The sequence below is a fragment of the Malurus melanocephalus genome, unplaced genomic scaffold (genome assembly GCF_030028575.1).
Source record: "Malurus melanocephalus ecotype Western Australia unplaced genomic scaffold, MMel_1.1 scaffold_106, whole genome shotgun sequence".
Lineage (NCBI taxonomy): Eukaryota > Metazoa > Chordata > Aves > Passeriformes > Maluridae > Malurus > Malurus melanocephalus.
The window spans coordinates 191,800-215,505 of record NW_026623338.1 but is presented as its reverse complement, the minus strand read 5'-3'; the positions used below and the strand labels follow the sequence as shown (position 1 = coordinate 215,505).

The window sequence follows — 23,706 nt, the reverse complement described above, 5'->3', positions numbered from 1 at the left end:
TCCCGAAGGGAGTTGGATTTCTGAGATGCAACATGAATGCAGGGACAGGAATTTATTTATTAGATTTATTTATTATTTCTTGGTGAGACCATGGCTCAGCTGTGTTTTCACAGCCTGCCTTGCTATTCAGTCTCCTACAGGTGTGCTTTTGAAAGGACCCATGGAAGATTTGGGTGCCAACCTTGATTTCTGCCATGCTGGTGTGCACTTGGGAGCCATTGGTGGGTCTCTCCTAGACAGCATCAAGAGCAATTAAAAAGTGTAAGGAGGAAATGCACAGAACAAAACAACTGCATCAAATCTGTGAATCAAAACAAATGGGGCTCTGAACCTGGAACATGATCTTTGTTTTCACTAACCCAGGCTTTTGATTTYATAGCAGTCAAAATTGCTCTGAAACTTCAGTGGATTAAAAAGAGATAGGAGGGCACCGAAACACCAAACTTCAACTTGCCTGCTTCTTTGCAGTGTTACAGGCAATTGCTTTGGCTATTGAATGGACCAGAGCTGGATGTTTCTTTCCTGCCTGAATATTTTGCTTAGCCACATGATGTTTAATTCTGAGACTTTCCACCTCACTGGACCTGTGCTGTAGCACCTGTCATTTTACCTTCACTCTGCTTTACCTTGCTGTGTTCTCTTGACCCTGTTTTCCTCTAGCCATGTAACTTGCCTTCTGTCCTGCTTTGTAGTGGCAGTGACAGAAGGGAGTCCTTATTGTGAAATGTCTTGTACCTTATCCATTCAGGCAAACTCCTGGTCAGTTTGTTTAATATGTAATTTTTCACATCCACTCAGATCTAATGCCATAACATAAATCTTTACTATCAGCTTTCCAGAACTGTAAGTAGGGATCYGTCACACTATTTCAGTTTAAAAATAAACAGTGATTCCACCTACTTGAACCAAAGGGAAAAGTGTGTCATAATTGGGTTATATTTAGATTCCTGATGGTGGGGGGAATAATTCCTAGAAACTGAACGTAGGGTCTGCTGGTTTAATTAGTGGATTAAAAAGTGAATGTTGTAGATTACAGATCCGTGCCATGAATATTTTCCCTTCTTTTGGTACAGTGGATATGAGAAACCTTGTTGGAAATCAGTGTTCTTTCAGCAGCACTAATTTGAGGTACCACAGCATATTAACTATTTTCACTCAGTAATGAGAAGGAAAGGAAAGCCAATCAAGTGATTAGATCCCTGGACTGGGGCTTAGGGAACCTCAAATTCCCGACTCTGCCTTGGATTCCCAGCATTGCCAAGGCAGATTAATTGTGTTTCTGTTTCACATCTTCATCAGCAAGGTGGAAACAGTTCTGCATTTGGTTCACCCAGGCCATATCCGCATTGCATGATGGAGCAGGCTGCAGGTTTCCCAGGTTAGCAGAGAATGTGACATAAAACCCTTTAAATGTCTGTGAACTTGTGAGCTGCAAAGATTTTATGTGCAACCACACTGCCCTGTGCTCATGGGTGGGCTGCTCTCCCTGAGATGTGAACACATCCCATTTTTTCTGTCTGTACAGACAGTCAAATATTTGATGCTGGAACATTTGCTTTCAATGTGTTTGTGTGGTTCTTAGCACTGTATATATATTTGTAATTTCAGCTGTGGCTTCTTGACCCACATTTTATTGGAATATATTTAAGGTGCAGTTCATCTACATATTATGTTGGTATCTTTCCTGTGGCACTCTTTGTCACATTCCATTTTTTGAGTGCAGTCTCTTTCATCCCCTTTTTCAAAGGGAAAAAAATATTAGCTTACTTATTTCAGATTGTTTCTCATATTAGTTTCTCTCTGTTCTAGAGCCCTTTAGCCCTATTTTCTGGGATGAGGGCTCATAGTTGGGTGTAAAAGTTTCACGAAACTGTGTCTAAGCTTCAAGCTTGTCTCTGCAGTCAGGCAGCACAGCTGGCACACACTTGAGAGTGCCAAGAGGTGCCTTTTTTATTTTGTGTCTCATTTGATGCTGTTAGAGTCCTCTAAGGCACCTTTTATTGCAGTATGCATGTTCTCTTTCTTCCTTTCCAGTGCYTACCCGTTAATGCTACTGGCTTGAGGGCATCTGGAGTTTCTTGATATGCATGCAGAGCCACAAAGAATTGTGATGTACTTTAAGGGATAGTCAGAACATCTTGAAGCTGGAGCTCGGTGGTGCTGTACTGTTCCCAGTCCCTTGCTAATGCTGTAGTGAGGTTGATCAAATTTTAAGTGTGGCTGTTGCATGCACAGTTAYGTGATGCATTGGAGGGCAAAGCATTGTGAATGAGTTTTTCCACATGCCTGAGGTGTTCAGGCCTTTATTGTGTGATTTGTAATCTGAAATATGAATGTAGCTGACTGCTAGAAGTTTATTTTAGCTGCACAGTGGTTTGAAGCCGCACATACCGATCACTTAGATTTAAGCTACAGTTCCCATACTGTCTCAAGCTCACCCTGCTAGAAATTGTTTGGCAGACAGGCCCAGACATTGCAGGAATCACCTTGGAGAGACTCAGKAGTRAAACATCCCCTGCGTGTGTWAAGCAGAGCTTTATAGGAGATTCTGGCCCTTCCAGCTGGTGCTATGCTCAACTGGATCCTTCTTTACCACACTTTGTGCTCTCCATGTTGTGGATGGAATTATTTTGGAGCCAGTCGTCTCTCTGAAGAATTACACTCAGTTTCTGTGCCCTGGTTCAGTACACCTTGCTTCTTCAATTCCCTGTGCAGCACCTCAGGGTAATCACAGCTGTCCACAGAGGGCTGTGCAGCTGATTTCAAGTGAGCAGAGATGTATCCTAGAGAATCTGGGAAAATCATGTTGAAGAGGGSTGGGATTTTGCACTGTGAAGCAGAWAACATGGAGAATCCTTAATTTGTGTAGGTACATACAAGCCCTGAAACACCCAAGTGACTCACAGAGGTGAATGGACACAGTAGTAACTCAAAGCTGATAACTTTGGGTAAGCCACATCAGTCCTGTCACCACAGGTCCCTGGTGATCATAATTGCTTAGCCCAGTGTTTCTGACAAGGAAGGTGAGGGCAAATGAAGGTGCTAACATTCAAATGATTTATTGAACAATTTAGCAAAAGGTACTAAACTGCAGGTCCAATTGTTTTTCATTGCTCACTTTGTTCAAGGTCAGCCTAGGGACAAAAGCTATGCCTRTAGCTGGAGGGGAAATTAAAACTGTGCTTCAGCTTTCTGCTGGMACTAAATCTCTGACAGTCGTGTGAAACAGCTTATTTCTCAATGTCCAACTTCCCATCTCGCCTCTAATGTTCTTTAAATATTCTGAACTTGCAGAACAAACTTCYCATGCAAGGCACACTTAAATGATCAAACAAAAATCCCATGAGGTCTGTGACTCTTTATTTACTGTAATTTCACACAATGGAGCCAAGGATTCCACTAAACACTGGTATAACTTGATATTTGGAGTTGCTTGGATGGCTGAATTTCACCAGTTATTTTCCCCAGATGCTGCTGTCATGTCAGCTGTTTATTTGTACAGGCTTTCCAGTTTATGCTAATCAGTGTGCTATTTCAGAGTTGTAAACACACTTGCTATATCTTTGTAACATCGTTGAATAAGTGGGATCTTTATGTTATTTTTTTTTCCCAACTGGAATGTTTTAGTTGAAGATTCTTCAGCTTGCWGTAAAGCAGCGAATCAGTTGAAGTTTTTCCTACTACAAAGCTTATTTGAATCGTTTCAGTAAGAATCAGTAAGAATCATTTCACTGACTCTACTGTGCTTTGGATGAGCTGTATTTCACAACCAAAGTAAAAAGTTTTTAGAAGAACTGCTTATAATGAAATGAAACTAAAATTGCTGCCATTTGGTGGAGATATCTGTGAATATTTACACCAGTAGCAAGAAATYTCTCAGTTGCAGTGTTAAACCCAGCTTTTTCGTAGTTTTTATACCACTTAAAGAACTTACATTTCACTTCTTTTATTTCTGTGTSATCAAAATTTTTCACAGTTATATGTGGAAAGGATACTGGAGAAATTACATCTGACTGAGGACATGTCTCCCACTGCTTTTTTTGAARCATAACTCAAGACCCCAGCTCCTTTTGTTCTGCTTTCAAATTCCCATCTGATCTTGTCTTTCTCTCGCTTGGATGCAAAGAAGACGAAAGGGCAACTTGTAAGCTGTCACTGCTGTTACCATGCAGAGCACAGCCTGAGAATGACTTTATTTAAATGTTTCTGATTTGGAGTAATTCTGGCTATTATGCAGCAAGGATTGCTTGTGCTAARTAACAGGATATTCCTCTTGATGTTATCCTGGGCACGGCTGGCATGCTGATGGGCTGGCATCTCCCACACCACAGTTCATCACAGGCTGTTTTTCTGTGAAATTATTTGGTTCCTCTTGGAAATGAAGTCACCAAAAAGACACTGGATCAGAATAGCACTATTGTGAGGATTCTGCATGCTCTCTTACAAAGCCTGGCAGAAGTGGGAGGGTATTGTGATGACTGCTAACARTCAGCAGTGAATCTCCAGAGCTCCATGACTGAGATGAAAGGGAACAGAAACTGGGAGAGAAAGTATGTTTTTGAGTACAGTACAGCGCATTGTCACAGTGGCAAGGTCATCACTCAGTCATGAAAAGAACAGGTTTGGTTAGAGAACTGAAAAGGGACAACAGTTTCTTCTCCCTGCAACACGCTCTGGTGAAAGTTTTTGGCAGATTAACAGACTTCCCTCATTATGGGAACCAGTATATGGAAAGCATACTTGCTGCTTTATTAGAATACTCCAGTGAGGTTTTTCTTYCTTTAAAAAGGACACAAATTCCTTACTCTCCCATTGTACAAAGTTGCATCTGTGGCCTACATTATTCACAAGTTGCTGCAGAGAGCAGGGGCCAGATTCTGAGATCCTCCAGAAGCATTATCCTAGTGCCCTTGGAAGACTTGCTGTGATGACAAATGGCTTCTCTTAGTTTTTTGTCAGGCTGAGAAAGGCAGGGCAGTAGAAAGACATCATTAAAGGTTCTTGATGTGTCTCAGCAATGTGAGACCCTGCTCTGACTTGGGAATCTTAAAAGCTGATGGCCCAAATTTRCTGAATTTTATTTTTCCCACAAGATAAAATCGAAACTATTAAGACAGATTAAATGCAAAAATATGAAATCGTATTACTTCAAGTCACTTAGCAGGTTAAACCTGAGGGAACTATCATTGCTATCAGCAGCATGGAGACCTATGGTATACTGTCCTGGGGACTTAGATCCCACCTATTCTGTGAAAAAGCAGGAACTTTAAACCCAGAAATACAATGCTTCTTACTCTGGAGACCACCAGTTTCCTTGCCAGCAAACTTCTCTTTAGGATCAGTGATGGTGCAGCCTCATGCATAACAAGAGGCAAAGTTGGAAGGGAGAAGCAATCAGTGTGCCTTGTTAAAAGCTGACTGGSGAGCAATGTCAAAATTTCCAGGTCAGGCACATCTGAAATCTTGTCCATGGCTCCTAGGTGAAACCGTGGCTTGGTTATAGTAAAATTTTCTCTGTCTTCATAAAGCATTTTGCARCCCTCTTGAGGAGCTGTGGTATTGGTCACAGCTGGTAGGTACCTCACAGTTTTGGGGATAGAGCAGCACAGATGCTTATTCTGCCATGCCTAGAAATTCTTACRTGGGCAGTGAGGGACCTACGCAATGCTTCTTTCTCACCCATCTTAAGCCTGTCTTGATGTGCACCATCCCTGTGGCTGTGTTTCCCCTCACAGGACAGGTTCACAGATCCAGCATGTCCAGATGTAGGCCAGAACTAAGGGAGGGAGTGTCAGAAGGAAGCAGCACAGTGGTTTGGGAGCCACTCAGCAGCCTCCAAAGCTGTTCATCCAACTGCTTCAACTAGGTGAAGGACCAGTTTGAAATGGTTTCAGACAGATTCTGCTGTGTTTATTGAGCTCCTGAAGGCTGTGGTGGTTCAAAGGGGAKATTATCCCTTTATCAGCTGTTGTGTGCTGTGTTTTTATGGCGTGCACAGGAGTATCGGCTGGTATTGGGCACACAATGTCCTTGGTCATGGAGTCAGCTCTCCCCAAGAGTCAGAATCTGTGTCTGTGTGCATATCCCAGGTTTGAAGTCTTTGTTGTTTAACTCTATTTTTAGCATGACCCAKAGAGACTCCAAGGAGGAGGCAGATGGGGCTGGTGGAGCAGTGAAAGTGCTTCTGTCTCTGTCAGGGCTGGCTCCCCAGGAGCAACAAGTTTAGGCTCAGATCTGCTGTGGTTGTTGGAAACCTTTCTGAATTCAGCTGCAAGCAAATTTCCCCTAGCTAAGTGAGCTTAGGGGCCAAAATTTTATTTTTTCTATAAGCACTAAGGTTCAATTGTCCAGATAAGAAGCAACTTTATCTTGTTTTAATTAGCTGAGCAAAAAGCATTCTTTGTATCCTGATGCTTTGCAGGCACCTGAGCAGTATTTCCTAGAATCTTGGGGACATCTGTGCTTTTTCTGCCACTCACACTGGCTAATGAGGAACAGTACACAGTGTTTCTCTCTGTGTCTGATCTCTGAGACCTGAGGGAGTGTACTCACTGATAAACAGTTGGCTCATAGCTGTGTCTCAAAGACAGGACATTCTTCCTGCTAATTGGGAGAAAGGGGGAGAATTCTTCTAACCCATTTCAGAGGACACACGTCTCAAATAATGAAAACATAATCTCCTAATAAATCTGAAGGATTCTTGCTCAGACATATTTAAACTTGGAAATGTTTCTTCATAGAGAAGGGCTTATAGTATATCTCCCAAATTTCTATTATTGCCCTTTGAAATGTGACAAAGACCCTGTGGGCACAACTCTCTGCTCAGATGTCACATCTGTGCAGTGGTCCCCACCATAAACCTTGTGTTTTTACAGTGAAGTTCAAAGCACAGAAATGCAAAATATGACTCAGAGTCTGCATTGCAGGCGAAAGAGGCAGGATGAGCTTTCTGTGAAAACAAAAATGGCAAATATTGAACAGTTTTCAGGAGTCCAGGAACTGGCCTTTACTTTGACTGGATCCAAGCTGGCTTGTAAACGAAATAGTCAGATCAGGGACCTCAGTGGTCTTTGTGTGCMATAATAGAGCTTTCATTTTTCTGGTTTTAAATATCATGTGAAGTTTTGGCTTTAATGAAAGAGTACTACAAGGGTATGTGATATCAAGTAATGGGTTCTACAGTGACCGTGTTGCAAATTGCACTTCATGCCCCTGGTTTCTAATCCTGCATCATCTACAAGGAGTTTTGCTCAATTGAGCAGGCACCCTTATCTCCCATTTTTTCTCCTGCCATAGTCTCCAAGGCATAGCTGTGGCCTGTTTGCTGTGATCTGGTCAAGCATTTCTGTATTTTTCTCTGAGTCACGTGAAAAGGACTGATCTGGCTGTCATTAAACATTTTCCTGCTCACACTAATGTTCAGCATAGTTCGTGGCTGATGTAGCCTGAGAGGTTTCTGTGTCACTGGGAAGGAAAAGGGAAGTGGGTCTCTCGAAACTGAAGGTGCTGTAAAATTATTACATCAATTTGTGACATAAAGTAGAGAAAGTCTGAGAGCCCAGTGGGTTTGTTTCACATCACAGSAGTGAGTTTATAAATGGGAAATATACTTGATACATATTTTCCTTAGTCCAGCTCATATTTTTGTTACACTCATTAAGCTAAGGTGGCCAAGGGCTGAGCTTTTTTTACAAAACTGTCATGCATGAGTGCAGAGACAGTGCCTGACCCCAAAAGATCACAGTCTGAATGCATCAGACACATGAAAGGTTGGAAGGAAGAGAGGTACAGAGAGAGAAAGTAACTTCCCCAAGGTCACATAAAAAGCAGCAGAGTCCAGACTGTACCATAATTCTTTCACCACTAAACCTGCCCAAGTTTTGTACAATTTGCTGACAGCCTATCCAAGTGGGGGTCCYCGTTGTGAGCTGGGCTCTGGAGAGCTATACTTTCTAAGCATGCTTTATTTTGGTAACAGTGATACTGTGATTATGCCTCATGAAAGGAAAGTATTTTTTCAGCCCATCAGCACAGCCATGAGATYAGTCTGTAGCTTCTGAAAGTGAATTTAAACACCACTGACATGATCAAACGTGGTTTGAAGTGACTGTGTATATTTTGTGGTTCACTTTGCAAGGCCAAGATGGAGGTGGTTTCCTGTATTATCTGAAACATGATTAGGTCATTTCATGCCTACCCATGTTTTTGGACATTTCAGTCAGTGCAACAGTCATTGCCAGTATAAAATCTAGTTCTGAAAAATCTGTAACAAATTGCCCATAAGTTTTATTTCATTAATTGACATGCTTTCAGATCTAAACAGAGAGAGGCCATTTTCAAAGTTAGAAATAAGTTTATTGTTTTCTGGGGGTTTTTTTATTATTCTGTTGTTGGGTTTTTTTACCAAGATTCATGTCTKCATGGGAGAAACATGAAGAAAATTTGGTGGGGAATTTTCCAACCAGCTGTGGGTATTAAAAGGAAGCTTGGACTGCACTGCAGATATACATTTTGTGCACCTGCTTAGTTTTCTACTGTTGAAGCCTGCCATCAGCTCTTTCATGGATTCCTGAAAGATGTAAACAACTCTTTATCAGAGCATAACTTGWACATCTTCATGTTGACACATTCCTATTTCCTCTCTCCCTCTCTTTGATAGATCGAATATAAGCTTTGCAATGGGTCTGACAAAGAGTGTGTGTCACCCACAGCCAAATTCATGAAGAAGGAAACGCTGAAGGTATGTGGAAAGCAGTCAGGTCAGCATCAGCTGGCTTTCTTTTAAGAAACAAATAGTGCCTTCCAAACAAACAGTTGGGAACAAGTCAGAGTCATTTACCAACACCCAGAGAAGCCTCCGAATCTTCTAGAAGTCATTGTAGGCCAAGGACGTTTTACAGGCTTTATATACAGGATTAGATTATACACTGCAAGCAGAACAGATCAGTGTAATTATTTCACTGTGTTTGTGTGTTCCAGAGCCATTAGGCACCTCAAGAGGATTGTAATCCTTCACTGCTCTTGTTAGGATGGGCTTGGCTGGGCAATCTGAGCAAACTCTAGCTTGAACACTTGCCTGTCTATCAAACCAAAAGTATAAATGACTGAAATTAGATTTACCTCTCTTGAATTTGAAGGGTAAGGAGGACTGGGCATTCAGCCTCAATTTGTTCCCCCTGAAGAAAAGACAGACTAGGTTATGTTTAGTGAAAGTTCAGGAGCAAAGAAAATGCCTGTTCTCTTGTTATGTTTTTATTCCTTCCTGTGCTCATTTCTGGTGAACCTGTGCTGGGTCAAGTTCTTGCTGTGCTATACATAACTGTCCTTAATGCATTATGTTTCTTCCTCCCCAAAGGAGGCTGTGGTTACAGCTCCTATTTTTCTCTGTTTTCAACCAGGTGCAAAAAAAAAATTACAGACAGGAGAAAAAAAGAGCTACCAAACAACTCTTCAGTGCATTGAAGGATCCCAGTGTGGTGATCACAGCAGACTGGTTGAAGGTATTTGATACAGACCATTTTTTCTGAGGCTGTAGGAAAAAATAAGTGAGAAGTAKTTGATGTGTCTGAGACTTATGCATTAGCACTTTTTTAAGAGAGGGAAGACTGAATAATTTCGAATTGAAATTGCTGTAAAGCTTTACTTAAATAACTGCTATAAAAGTGGAACTGTGGGGAGTATTTACTTCCCACCTTAACCTAACTCAATTGGCCTGTTCCATGTCCTTAAGCAGCAGCAAGGTCTCAAAAAGTGCATAGTACAAAGGGAAGTGATGATGTTTCTCTCTTTGTTCCTCTCTGAAAGCCTCTGTTGGCCGCTTCTCATAAATGTGGTTTTGTACTGAAGAGGGAATAGGCTGAGTAACAGCCTGAAAATGGGCAGATACAGTGTGTTCTATCAACAATTGGATTTGCTGTTGTCACAGCACAGAATGAAACATATTGTACCTGATGACAACTGTAATTTCTCTCTGTGCACAGGCTCAGGTAGTGACAGCTTCTCATTGAAGTCCTGAAACTTTTATRTGGCAAAATAAATCTGGATTGACACTGAGAGATGAGCATGGTTTTCTCCTCCTTTGGGGCCATTTAGTCTTCTCAAATAATAGTGAATTGGTTGAACTTTTTATATTGGCAAAACTTAATTTCCAAACATTGCCAAACATTTTTTTTGCTCTTAAGCAAAAAAAAGGGACGTAAGGATCTCCTGAAACAATGAAGTTGCATTTGGCTAGTGGGAAAAACCTGCAGCATTGTTCTGCAATTATTATTAGAGGCCAGAAAAGTGACATGCTTGTGGTTTATTCGAGAAGTTAGATTGGCAGCAAAGTCTTCCTGTAGTGTTTACTGTTAATGAAAAATTAATACCGAGAATTTTTAAAATACAAAATAACTGTTRCATGTTTGCTGTGGCTGGAAATTTCTGGTGAGCCACAAATAATGCTYGGCCACAAAAGCAGAACACTGACAAAAGACTTGAGGTTTGGCCTATGCACACTGAAGGCAGGAAGACCTTAGGCAAAATCTAACCTTACTGAGAAACTTCTCCATTCTTAAAGCTGTTATCTTTAATATATCCTTATCAGATCTAATGTCTTCTATACAAGAGAGAGCTGCATTGAGCTTGACAGAGAAGTAAACCAGCTGGAGACAGTACTTTTAAAAATGGGCTATTTGACAAAACCATTAATTGCAGTGTTCTGCAGACTACTATTAAAATGACTTATACGTCGAGTTAGAGAAGCTATAACATTTTTATATGCAATATTCTAATTGGCATGTCCTCTGTGATTATTAACAGATCACTCTCACATGGGCCAGCAGTGCTGATTGCCTAAAAAATTAATCAAGCTGCTAACACTGAGCTAGTAATAAAAATAGGAAGAACACTAAGCCAGTAATAAAAATATGAAGACTAGATTCTRATAGTAAGATTTCCAAGTTCTGGAATTTTGCTGTGAGATCCCCAAGACTGGTGAGAGAATGCAGTGTATATTCCTTAGGAGGTCTATCATGGTGCAGCCTTTGAATAAACACACTGCAAATACTGTATAAATACTGAATAAATGCTGGTTTTCTTCTCAGGAGCATCATAGATGCAACTTTTTTGTTCTTGCCTTGCTTTCCTCCAGATTCGTGGGACTCTGAAGAGCTGGACCAAACTGTGGTGTGTCCTGAAACCAGGAGTGCTGCTTATTTATAAGACGCCAAAGATCGGACAGTGGGTTGGGACAATCCTGCTCCATTCTTGTGAGCTGATCGAGAGACCCTCCAAAAAAGATGGCTTCTGCTTTAAACTCTTCCATCCTTTGGATCAATCCATCTGGGCTGTAAAGGTAACAATCCTGATGAGGCAAACAACCTCTTCTTGGTCACCAAAGTTTCTGAGCACTGGTATTGCCTAGCACTGGTATTACTTAGTTATTCATTTGCTATTAGCAGTGGTGAACTGACCACATGAAAAGATTAAAGGTATCAAAGCTTGGTCATTGAATGACATAAGAGGGACATAGTCCTTGTGATTAATTCCACAGATGTATCATTCTTAGTGTAAAGATGCCTRCATAGACTGAGGAAAAAGGAAAGGTCTTAGTGCAGGAAAAGTAGTTCAGTATCTAGAAGCTATATCAAGCCATGGCCTACATCTTTAAAAGCAGTTGTGAAATAGGCACAGTTAACTAAATTCCCCAAAACAAGGACACACAAAGCACTAAGTGCTTTCACACAGTACTGGGAGATGGTTCGCAAAGTTACAAAAAAACAGGTTTATAATTTGACTTCTTTTTTTTCTAAYGCCCCCGAGGCTTGGATTTGTTTGCAATGGATTTGGAACTCTGTGTTCTGCTCAAGCCTTGACTGTTGAACAAAAGCGTGACTTCAGATAGCCCTTATWGTCTCCTCTTTGAAATGAAAATAGCAGGATTTTCTCCACTTCATTTTGAGTTATTCTTCAGACTGAGACAATCCCTTCCTGTACATACAATGGCTCMTGACTTGACCTCTGGATCTCCCTGTAACAAAAATGATTAATAGTTTTTCACACTTCTTGAAGTAACTCCCTGCCTATTTTAAAGAGCTGTATTCCTTTTTCTTCTTTTCTTTAAGAATAGAAAAAAAAAATTATGTAATGCCTATGATCAAAGAGGAAAATCTCAGTACCTTCTGAGAGCTACATCTTTTGGATACCCTGAAGACAAAACTTAAATGTTCTTGAATTTGTTTCCTTMTTATGAAAGTGACTTGACCAAGCAGACATAAATTCTCTAGGAGACATTACCAGTGTAAATAAGGCATTACAAGCTGGTGCCTTGCTGCAAAGTGGCCAGCAGAGGAAATGGGAATGGAAAGACTCACGAGAGAGCAGTGAAAGTACTTGTCATGGCATCAGAAGTTCTAACAAAAGAGAAAAGCCCTGTGGGAGCAGATCAAGCAGACACACTCCTGCTCATCCATGCAGTTAATTGAACAGTTTTAAACACAGCTATACAATCGCTATAAAAAGCCTTTCCATTTTTAATAAGGTAGGAGGAAAGAGTCAAAATTAGCCTCAGCAACCAGGGGTGAGAGCTGCTGATTTCTGCCAGCAGCTTAGCTCTGATTTGTGCCTAATTGCATTGCTTTTGCTTAAAGTTCCAAGGGGTTTGTTGCTACCTTGCTTTTTATTCAGTTTTGGGAGTTTTGATGCTTTTTTAATTCAGAGCATGCACCCAAGAAAGTTGTTGATGATTTACTGTCTGTCAACAGAATCATTCCTTGTGTTTCTTTGGCCTTTCACTCTTGGACAAAATAGCTTGACAGGTCAACTGAATTCTTCTGAGACGCACAGTCAGAGAAGGTAGTGAAAAACGGAATCAAAAGTGCAGTCAGGTACTGAAAGGCAGAGTTGCTRACTGAAATGTTGTACTAGGAAGCCCTTCCTTTGATAAGAAGCATCCCAAAGAAAGAGGAGGTTTTGTCAGTATGTATATATATTTAAACATATATCTTATTGTTGTAACTCTTGAGAAAAATTATGATAGAAATAAGACTTAGTATATTAAATGTGAAAGGAGTATATATCTAAAAATGTTTGTGCACTAGAGGAAGTCCAAAGAGATTTAAATTTTAAAGTCAAACTAATATTCTAAGTCTCTTGAGATGTATTTAGAAAGCCACATTTGAGCTGYATAGTAGGATACTCCTGGAACCTGAGTTCAGCCTGGATTGTTGTGTGTGGTAGATGCTTCAGCCATGAGGTAAACACCAAAATATRCAACAGAAAAAAATCCACCAGTGAGCTGCTTGATTTCAAAGAAGCTGCCTGCACTGTGTCAACAGTTTAAGGCTGAAACTGCTAAAAATACTGTTTTATTTTATGTCATTTCACAGCCTCCTTTTAAAGCAACTGGAGCAGAAACAACTGATCTTATAGTTATACTGGTTGTGTRTAACTATGCAAAGAAAGTCTGTTTCTTATGAAATATGAAAGATTCACTCAGGCTTAAGCAAAAAGCCCAAGTTACTGTCCATTGCAATAGAAATAAGATCTGGATAAACAACTTTCACTCTWGGCCGAAATGACTTGTGAAGTTTTCAGGGATTATCCAGACATGGTCCAGCTTTGACTCTCATCAGTGAGCTTGCAGTAACTCAGGATGATTAATTAACAGCTTTGTACACATTGGCCTGGCTGCCCAGCAGATGTTTGGAGCTAACTCTGGGGTTCAGCCCTGGAAAAAATGTCTGGTTCGGGCACTGCCATAGGCCTTTATGGTAGYACTAGCTAAGTAAATTTGATGTGCAAGTGTTTAACTTCAGTTACAGCAGGGTAAAATTTTGGGGCACCTTTCAAGATTAGATGTAAGGCCATGGCTTATAGTTGAAAGCTAAATTCATGCACCAGGGTACTGTTTTTCCTATAAAGCTCTCTGGGGTCTAAAGCTATCTTAGAAGCATATTGCTGAGGGAAAGAGTTCTTTATTCTACACTGCTTCCCTGGCTTTTTGAGAGTTTCAGTCTGAAATTCCTTTGCAGTGCAAATGGATTAGACCTTTTATCTATTTGCTCTGTCCAGGCCTTTGTAAAGCCAAGGCCAAAACCGTCAAAGTCCCAAAATCAGCAAGGAATGCAAGCAGCAGTAAGAAAAGCTTCCCTCAAATGCTCCAAATGCTGCTGTAGAGGCACTTTGTCCAATGTGTGAAGGCAGCGTGATCCCACACTGCTCCTGGAATTTGACATTTTGCCAGGGTGACTGCAGAAACTGGGGAATGCCAGCCTAGTAATCCATGTGAGGCTGTGGGTGTCTGTCCTCTCTTCACAGAGGGAGTGTGGGGCTATCAGCTGGCAGGGTTTGCCTSCCTGTCCTAAAACGTGTCCTGGAATAGGTTGTATTTCCCTTCAAGCTTGCTCAGCAGCTGGCTGAACAGTGTGTGTGGGAAGGCTTTCATTATCTGCAGCCTGTTCTGGCATTTATTTAGAACAATAAGTAAGCTGGGGTCAGACCCACTGCATCTGGGAATATATATAATTTGAATTTTGTTGATTTTTAAGAACTTTGAGTCATTCATTTAAAGAAAAAGTCCTAGTAATGGCTAGGGTCATGCTGCTGGTTTTCCACTTGTTTGTTATTCCTGAATACAACACAGTTAGTTTCCTCTTCATGCTTATAATTATCAACAATACTATTTATGAGATTTTTCCCCCCTTTTTAAGCTTTGTTTTATGGTGCTCTAAGATGTCTTGTCATACTATCTAAAACTGTCAKTCCACTCCACTTTTCAAAGCCTAATCAACCTGTTTGATAATGCCTTTCTGAGTCTCAAATCAGATGTAAAGACAGGAATGGCCTGAAGGTGATCCTTTCTTAGTTGTAGTGTCCAGGGGCTGCAGCTGGGCTCTGGGTCCTGGTGCAGCTGGGATAACACTTTTAGTGAGAGAKGGTTACTGGCATGGTGCTCAAAGGCTGGGAGACAGAAAGCACCATTATCTCTGCTGTGCAGATGCAGAACATCATCTAATCTGTGTAGATGTTGGCTGTATTTTTATGGCCTCCTTTAATTTTTTTTTTCTCTGGAGGAAGTGGCCCCCTCCATGCATGAATATGGCTTATTATTGAATATGTTTCCTTGACAGAGAGACTTCGCTGCTTCTTGAGTTTACCCATGGGTCTAAGCACCTTTTAAAATCCCGTGTAATCCCCTCCTTCCCATCTCCCCCTGTTTTTAAGATTCTCTGTTTCTCCATATCTGTATGTTTGGTTGTGGGGTTTTTCCTCAAACAGAGCAAATATCCACCTCTGCACTAAAAGYACAAGTAATGGTGTTATCAATAGTTCTTGAACACGCTGCTCAGCTGCAAGCAACTGAAAGGGAAAATGCCATGGGGAATGATGCCTGATTGCATTAATGTCACTAGTAATGTCTTAAGCTGCTCTGCTCTGGTTTACTAATCAAATCTTAACTTTGCCAGTCCTGACTATYAAGCCTTTAAACAGTCTTAATTTTGTGAACCTCTTGTGGGAGAGGGGAGGGRAAAAAGAAAGTGAGTAACAAGGATCCCAGTTTCTCCTGGCAGCAGACGAACCCCACAGATGTGAAAGCAAGAAGCTTGACTGGAGGCTGTTATCTTCTCAACACTTCGTGTTCATACACTCTGATACAATTTTATGTCTTTCCTAATATTAATTCTTTCCAAATTTCAGTTTTCTGAGTATAACTTAAAAACAAAAAGCTATGTAAAACCACCATTTATCTAAGAGTCACTTGTGTACAGCAGCAGTTTTCAGTAGCAGTTACAGTTTCGTGCTTATCAACTCAGAGAGAGAAATCTTTCTTTCAAGGAATATGGCTGGGTACTATAAAGGCTGGGTACTCCACGTGAGGGAGGAGAGAATATTCAAACTGCAAAAGTCTGCCTACAGATTTTCAGCATTGTGTGACATTCTCTTGAGGTCAAGGAAATCTGTATTGGAGCATCCTGGAGAAAACCTCTTACTCCGCACTGCAGGTGACATAGTGGTCATGCAAGTGTTGGTGATGTTTTCTACCCTGCTTCTCTTTCTGACATAACGTCTGCCTGTTTGRAAAAAAGGATCTGCTTTTGTGTTGTTTGTTCCAAAGTAAGGAAGAGAAGGAGCTGGAGGAGGCTGGGTCACTTTGATAATGCCGTGGGGGAGGAGAGATTCCTATCTATTTCAGTCAGGTAATGTCACAAAGTCCATGCCATGAAGAGCATGAAGCTGTGCTCACTGCACACAGGAACTGCTTTTTCCTAGCATGTGCTGGAGTTCAAAAGAGGAGAAGACTCAGAGGAGATCAAGGGGGATCCTGTGGTTCTGCTCAAGAAGTTTCTCATCCAAGACAGCCTCTGCTTCACTGGGCATCATTTCTGGAGGGTCATGCTGAAAAGATTGTGGCAGAATGTTTACAAGACTTTTTCTTGCCACAGCTTCTAAACTAAAGGCAACATAAATGAGAAAAGCCTGAAGTGGCTGTCACCCTAGACACCMTGGCATAAGGGTTCTCTGGATTTAGAGGTGAAGGACTGCAACCGAGCAGTGTGTGTCTGTGCTGGAGGACCTTTGGTCATCAGCCTGTGATTTTCCCTTTCTCCACCTTTCCCACAGGCTCAGGATGGAGTTTCCCCTTTGTTTCCTTCCAGGAGAGCTGCCCTTGCCTCTCTGCTTGAGTCACTCACAGCACAAGGTGTGGCTCAGCTGCCTTTTGTGGTGCCATGTGAAGGGTGTTCATTGTGAGTGTATCCAGCTCCAGGCAGACTCCACATGCCCCTCATGGAGCAGATCCTTCAGGTGTTGCACTGAGGTGTGGCTGATATTGTCCCAAGTAGCAGCAATAAGATCCTTCCATTCCTGTAGATGTGAATAAACTTATTGCGTTTTGGGCTGAGCATAGGTTAGACCAAGCTCCATTTACACAGGGGCTCRTTCCTGCCTTGGAGCCACAGCAGCAATATCATGATTACTAATGAATCTCTAATTACTCCATCTGCYCCTGCCTTCTTTCCTATCACAAGCATGCACACTCTGCCTGGGAAGGGTGGAAAGAAATTGAACAGTCCATTGCAGCTTCCATGGCTTACGTCTCTCTGTCTGTGCATTTCCAGGGACCAAAGGGAGAAAACGTCGGTTCGATCACTCAGCCTCTTCCCAGCAGCTACTTGATTTTCAGAGCAGCCTCTGAATCAGATGGTAAGTTTTGGGGATTGTTTGCTTTCTCCAGGTTGCAAACTTTCTGCTGGTTAAGAAAATAGGTTGATGCAAATAAAAAAAGGTGTATAAAAGAAAAAGTTGTGGCTCACCCAGCTTAAAATGCTGCTCTCAGCAATGGTCAGAATAGGTCAAGCAGACTTCTGGCATATTTCATTGCCCTCATTGAACAGCCACCTCTCTGGCCATGTGTATGAAACAAGGACCTAGGCTTCTAACTGGGAAAAACCACTAGGTCAATATAAACTAAAGGATGGAAGGAGTTGGTCCCAACACTGAGATGARAAGGGCTCTTAACCATTTCCTCAGTTCAGCAGAGACCTCATTGTGTTTTCTGCCTGCATCTTACCCTCGGGAGGGATCTGTTGGAGGAAAATGGCATGGTGATATTGAAGAGCTGTGCAGTGGTTTGCAGGATAGCAGGCCCAGATGCTGGTGACTCCACATGTAAAGTACCCTTCTGGGAATTCACAAAATTATGGAAGGTAAATTTAGGTCACTATATAACAGACATGCCAGCTTGCTATGTGGAAATCTCTATAAATTACTTTAGTGGACCTAAAATATCAGTGATTTATAAGTAGATAAGAAGATTAAAAACATGTTTTCATTCCATTTGACCTTCAGAGTACTCTAATTTTTTTTTCATAGCAAATTAACCCAGGCTGTTCATTTTATGGAAATTTTTCACTTGCCTCACCAAGGGGGCTTATGTATCCCATATGCTCCTTTGTGTCTTATTTAGAGTTACTTTAAGGACATGACTTCTTGTGGAGTGAAATGGGCTTTGAAAGTTGTGTCCTTCTGGTCCGGTGATTGGGTTTTACCTTTTCCTAAGGGCTGCAAGTGAGACAATGCAAATGGACCTTTGATATGACTCTTAAAATAGGAGAAAACCTTCCTTCATGACAGTCTGTGTGCTGTTTTCCTCTTGCTGTGAAAAGTGGACAGTTCATGGTGAGGGACACCATCTTGACACTGAAAGCTGCTCGCAGACRTCAGTGTGGTGAAGTGGTATGAAAATAAGTAAAAGTTATATAGAGCCATAGAAATACATCTATTTCCTTAAATATTATGCTTTTGTGGCTTCTTTGTGTAAAGAAATACAGGATTCTAACCTGGCTCCAAATATCACCTGTCTAGAAAGGAATAGATTGATGCGATAGTCTCTTGAAGGAGGGAAGGGGAGAAATAGTGCTGTGAGGTAGAACTGCTGAATTTGAGGCATTTCAAACCCTGGTTATACAGCCAGCCCACAGAACAGATCTACAGAACAGTTCCACAGAGTTCTTAGGCAACCAAATAGCTTCAACAGCTGTCTGTCAGTCGAGATTATATAAAATATTATTTCATTAGAGACCCTTGCACTTGTCTTTCCATTAAYTTAATTATTGATTAAACCATAGAACCAGCCTAGGAAAGAGACTTGTGGCTTGTACGGTGACTGCCATAGGCCAGTTACATGGAGTGGAAGAGTCTTAGKTTTTTTCTAACTAAYCTTGCCCATAAARGCTCCTAAGATAGCAAYAGCTCCCAAGAGATCACTCCACAGMAATGTGGAGTGAAGATTTGAGGTCTGTCCATTTAGCAGTGGACTTCTCCAAAAAAAACTGGTTGCACCAGAAATATTAGCATGAAAAATAGTATCTTTTTCAGATGAGTGAGTGTTTGACTTCACAGCTGAGGTCAGTGATATGTGAAAAGTGTCCGTAGTTTGTGTAGGAAGGGTGGGATGTGAATCTCCAGACAAGAGGGAAGAACAGCTCCCTCCCAAACACATGTTCTGACAAATGGCCAAACACATGGCTGTCACACTTGGACATGAGTGACTTGGAGACAGTATTAATGTCAGTAGGTCATGTAGAAAATATGCAGACAAGGACACAAGGAATAGAAACTGCACCATTTGAAGAATTCTGTATAAACTGCAGCAAATTAAGGCTTGTACTTTGCAGTTAATACAGTTTGATTTTAAGCCCATAAGCCATGACTGAAATGGTTGTAGACTGCTACATTGCTTCACCTGTTGTGAAAAGGCATCTCCAGGAGGGTGTACCTGAGTTTTTCATTGCTTTGACACACTGGACAAACCTAGAGGATGCAGTCTCTATGGCAAGAGAGACAGGAGATGGAAGTAAAATGAGCTAAGCCAACTGAGACAAATGSGCAGGCAGAATCTGGGTCCTTGTGGGTATTTGTAGTATGTATGTAGATGCTGAATCTACAGCATCTCTGAGGAGGTGTCCTGGCTGTGTTCTCCTTGACAGAGTCTCCCATGTGARTAGTGGAAAATGAGCCACAAAGCATTTGGCAAATGTAACTAACTTGTGGAGGCCTCTGACTTGCTGGGGAATATTGAGTGGCAGCATATGTTAGATGTACAGTTCTGCCATCCAGGCARCTATATCATAATCAGCAGCTACATGGCCTACTTTTCCTCTCAGCATTTCAGAATCCCTTTTTTCCCCTCTGCCACACCATCTGTGACAGACTGTTGGTAGGATTTAAGATCCTGACTTCTGGACAGCTTGCAGAACCACCACCCAGCTACAGCAGATTTCACATTCACATCACAGAGCAGCAGTCTGCTTTTTGATGTGTTTTGGAGACCTCTGGAAGGTCATGAGGCTCAAGGGCTCAACCAGTACAACTGCAGGGTCTCTCATTCTTATCAGCTTCAAAAAGAAGGCTGCTTTTCCCAAACTGGTGACCATGCATGCATTTCAGATTTTTGTCAAGGAGTGACTTAGTAGTTTAAATCTATCCCAAGCTTCCTGCCCAGACCATTCTGGATCTGCCCCTGAGATCTAACTGGTGCATCCTTAGCATTTTAAGTCACCTGCTTAGCTGTTACAGTGAGTATCTCCACATTGCCATGGGCACTGCCACCTCAGGGCATGTTCCTACTGATGGAATTCAAAGTGGAGAAAAGGGTTAAAAGCTTGACAGTGGAATGGTAAAACACACTTYACATTTTGTTCTTAATGTTTCCTCTCCTTCAGGTATGCTTTGGGCAGCCTTCATTGCCTAACGTGGGTAGAGTTGTGTGGAAATCCTGATGGTCTGGCTTACAGTGTTGTTTCTTTGCTAGGCATCTGGCCCTTCCCCCCAAACTGATACTCTCATCTGGGGAGGAAATTAGGTTATTGAAATAAGGGTCACGCATAGAAGCAATGAACCAGAAGGAAGATTGCAATTTGAAACCAAGTTAACAATGAAATATATCTCTGGATCCTGGCAGCTCTGGAGAAAACAGAAGTTATCTTTTTAGCTGTATGTCTGCATTTCATATTCCTTAGACCTTTCACAGCAGTTCAAAATCCAGGCATTTACAACAAGGTTTCATAATGCTCGTAAGCTGCGTAGATTGCATTGACGGCTAATTGAGAGCTCACATCCTTGCATCTTGACAGCCAAAGTGCAAGAAATCATGCACGCAGGCACCCAAGTGGTACAGCAAAATAAGCAGTCAGCTGAACACAATGACCTTAATGTTCACTGACTGAACCAAATCAGCCTCTTCCTCACGATTTGTGATTTGTGTGCACTTGAGCAAGAATTCATCGTTTCCAGGTGACAGTCTACTTCAGGTTGATTTTTAAAAGCATCTATCTTGTAAGTGTGAGGCATGAGGCCAAAGTTGGATGACTTTAATAATTCAAGAAGAATAAAATTCCCTTAGTGATGCCTCTCTGGAAGAATATGTGATTACTTGGTGTGAGCCTTTTGAAGTCTTAATTGGCAAGAGATTCATCCTAGGTGTTCTGTAGCTACAGGAATGTGGTGGAAAAGAAGTACAGTCCCAGACTGATATTTCTGTGTAACGGTATGATTCCATCTAGAGCAGATTTTTCTTTCTGGTGAGTGCTGAGAGAACATTGGCTGTGTCCCCTGTGACCAGCTGCTGCAAAATGTGGCCAATAGACTTGGCACATCAGATTATGAGTTGTTCTAGGTGAGTGCAAAGAATTTCAAAACTGAATACCTTAGTGTTTTCAGTGCTGCCTGTTTTTGTCCTGTGAGATATTTTTACAATTTTAGATCTCTTCAGAGACTAGGACATGCTCAAGTTTTTCTTTGAGCTGAACCTAGGTTAGCAGCWTAAACACCTTCTGTTGTTTTGTTTTTTCTTTTTTTTTTTTCAAGAGGGAGAAGAAATTATTTTTGTCTCTTGATTTTAGTAGTTCCTTTTGTCTGTGAAAAAAAAAAAAGAGTGGGTGCAAGCTTTATTCAGCCCTGAGCCTTCAGGTTTCTTCACAGCAGTGTCCCACTGACCCAGGAAGTGTCCTGCAAGGAGCCATAGTGATTCCCATTTGCACAGTTGTACTGCAGGAGGCATCTCAAAGGACCACGAGGTGCTTTTCCAGCTTGCTGAGCCARAAGGCCTGCAGAAAGCACATGGAAGGTTTCAAAACACACTTGGGATGCATGTTCAGCTTTGGTTTTGCAAAGTCCCAGCAACACGCATCCCTTATTGGCTTTTGTTTTCCCAAACCTTTCAGGAGGGAAGGAACCTTGGAACCCAGCTGTGTTGAACAAATTTTTCAAAGTTTCCTTTTTCAAAATGTCGTCATTTGCCACAAACTCACATAACAGAGAAAAAGGGTTGCAGKCCTGCTCAGAGGAGACTCCTCTGGAATTTGGCAGGGGTGTGTRTTTCAGCTGAACACAGATGAAGGATTTGCAAATGTGTTCCTCTGAYGTCTCATTCTCCCAGGACATCTCATCACATGCCAAATGCTGTGATCGTGGTTTGCTAAAGTGATGTAGGGATTGGCTACTGAAATCAGGAGAGAGGCTGCTACAAAAGAGAGCAGGGACGGAAGCTAGCCCAAGCACTCTGCTAGGACATCCACTTCTGGTGGTGACTTTGTCAAAGTCTCACTCTTTCCCCTTTGTTCCCTTTGAGCCAAAGGTGGCTGGGCAACCCACCCACCTAACCAGTTCAGGTGCTGACAGATGGGTGATACAAAATGTCCTCTTTTTGCTGGCTCTCCCTCTTTCATCCTTCCCTCTCCGCAGCTCAGCTAAGAGCTTCCTCTAGGGCTGTTCCTTGTAAGTGAGTAACAAAATRCTCTAAATACAATGAATAAAGGGTCCAGCTCAGATAATAAGATTTCTGTTAGTTCACAGCTCCCAAGCAGAAGTGGGTAATGTGGGTGTTTTGGAAACAACATGATCTCTGCMGAAGTTGCCCAAAAGTGTTCATTGTGGTGAAGAAGTTCACACAGTGGATAATCTTGAGTGCCACTGCATAGCATGTACAGGACGACCAAGGGATCAGCTTGGGTTTGGGGAAAGCAGGTCCTGCTCGATGAGCCTGATCTCYTTCTATGGCAAGGTGACCTGCTTAGTGGATGAGCACTGGAACAGGCTGCCCAGGGAAGTGGCTGAGTCACCAACCCTGCAGGTATTTAAAAGCCATGCGGACGTGGCACCTTGGGACATGGTTTAATGGTGGACTTGGCAGTCCTAGGTTGGACTTGATGATCTTAAAGGTCTCTTCCAACTTAAACAATTCTCTGTTTCTATATAATTTGATTTGAGAGAGAGATATGGAGAGATTCTGCCACAGGCTGAAAATATAGTTCTGGATTTTTCTTCATAATTTAAACAAATGCTCAGTTTAAGCCACAGTTAGTGAAAAATTATAGCTGATAATTGACTGCATTTTTTACATTGCAGCATTAAACAGCTCAAACCTCCTAAAAGAATATTATTGCAACTTTTTTTCTTCCTTTATATGCACCCTTTTAGGCCACCATTCCTCTCCGAAGGAGCCCATATCTTATGTTTTGTTCTGATAATATAATATAATTTGTTGTGATAATAATATAATTATCCTGTATACAAAAAACCGTACTTTACTCACTCACTCAGAATTAGAATATGTGAGAATTGAGGTAGCCATGAAGCCTTCATACAATACCAAGACTGTAGGTGACAGCCTTTAATTATGTGACCACATTCATTTTCCCTCTTCTGCAGTTCCTGAGGGAGTCAGTAGATTTGTCTGGTAAGCAATTAAGTAATCYAAATGCTAGCATTTTTGTGTCACCTTCACAATCAAGAAGAATACAACTCAATACAAAGGTCATTCAAATGTAAAAACATTTCATTTAGGCCTTTAGCAAGGAAACAGGTTTATTTTGTGTGCAATCCCTGCAATTGAGAGAGTATAATTTTATGGTGTTATGCTGCAATTAATGCACCATTGACTTGCAGAGAATGTACCCTTTTTATTTGCAGAGGTAAGCCTGCAGTTTACATATGGGTTAGTGACATATATTTGTTTGGATTCACAGCACCACCTGATGGCTGAAGGCCCATTTTCTGGGCTTGGGGATGCTTTGCATCCCTTCRGTTCAGTTTCTGTTAGAAATGAAATCAAGGATGTGCACTGATGCCATTTCTCTTTGCTGCAAGGCACAAGGAATGCTGACTGCTGACACACAGCRAGCTGCTCTAAAGCTTTGTGTATCTGCCTGGGACTATTAAAATGAA

The 23,706-nt window shown here is 41.6% G+C and overlaps 1 protein-coding gene across 8 annotated transcripts in view; it reads left to right on the top strand.

The window, feature by feature from the left end:
- Positions 1–23,706, top strand: part of OSBPL5 (oxysterol binding protein like 5) — a 131,528-nt gene that overhangs the window by 79,723 nt on the left and 28,099 nt on the right. For all 8 annotated transcript variants that reach the window (XM_057369246.1, XM_057369244.1, XM_057369243.1 and 5 more), the window contains 4 exons: positions 8,660–8,740; positions 9,399–9,500; positions 11,132–11,335; positions 17,100–17,184. In XM_057369246.1, the coding sequence (XP_057225229.1) occupies positions 8,660–8,740; positions 9,399–9,500; positions 11,132–11,335; positions 17,100–17,184 (472 nt within the window). The remainder of the gene's footprint in view (positions 1–8,659; positions 8,741–9,398; positions 9,501–11,131; positions 11,336–17,099; positions 17,185–23,706) is intronic.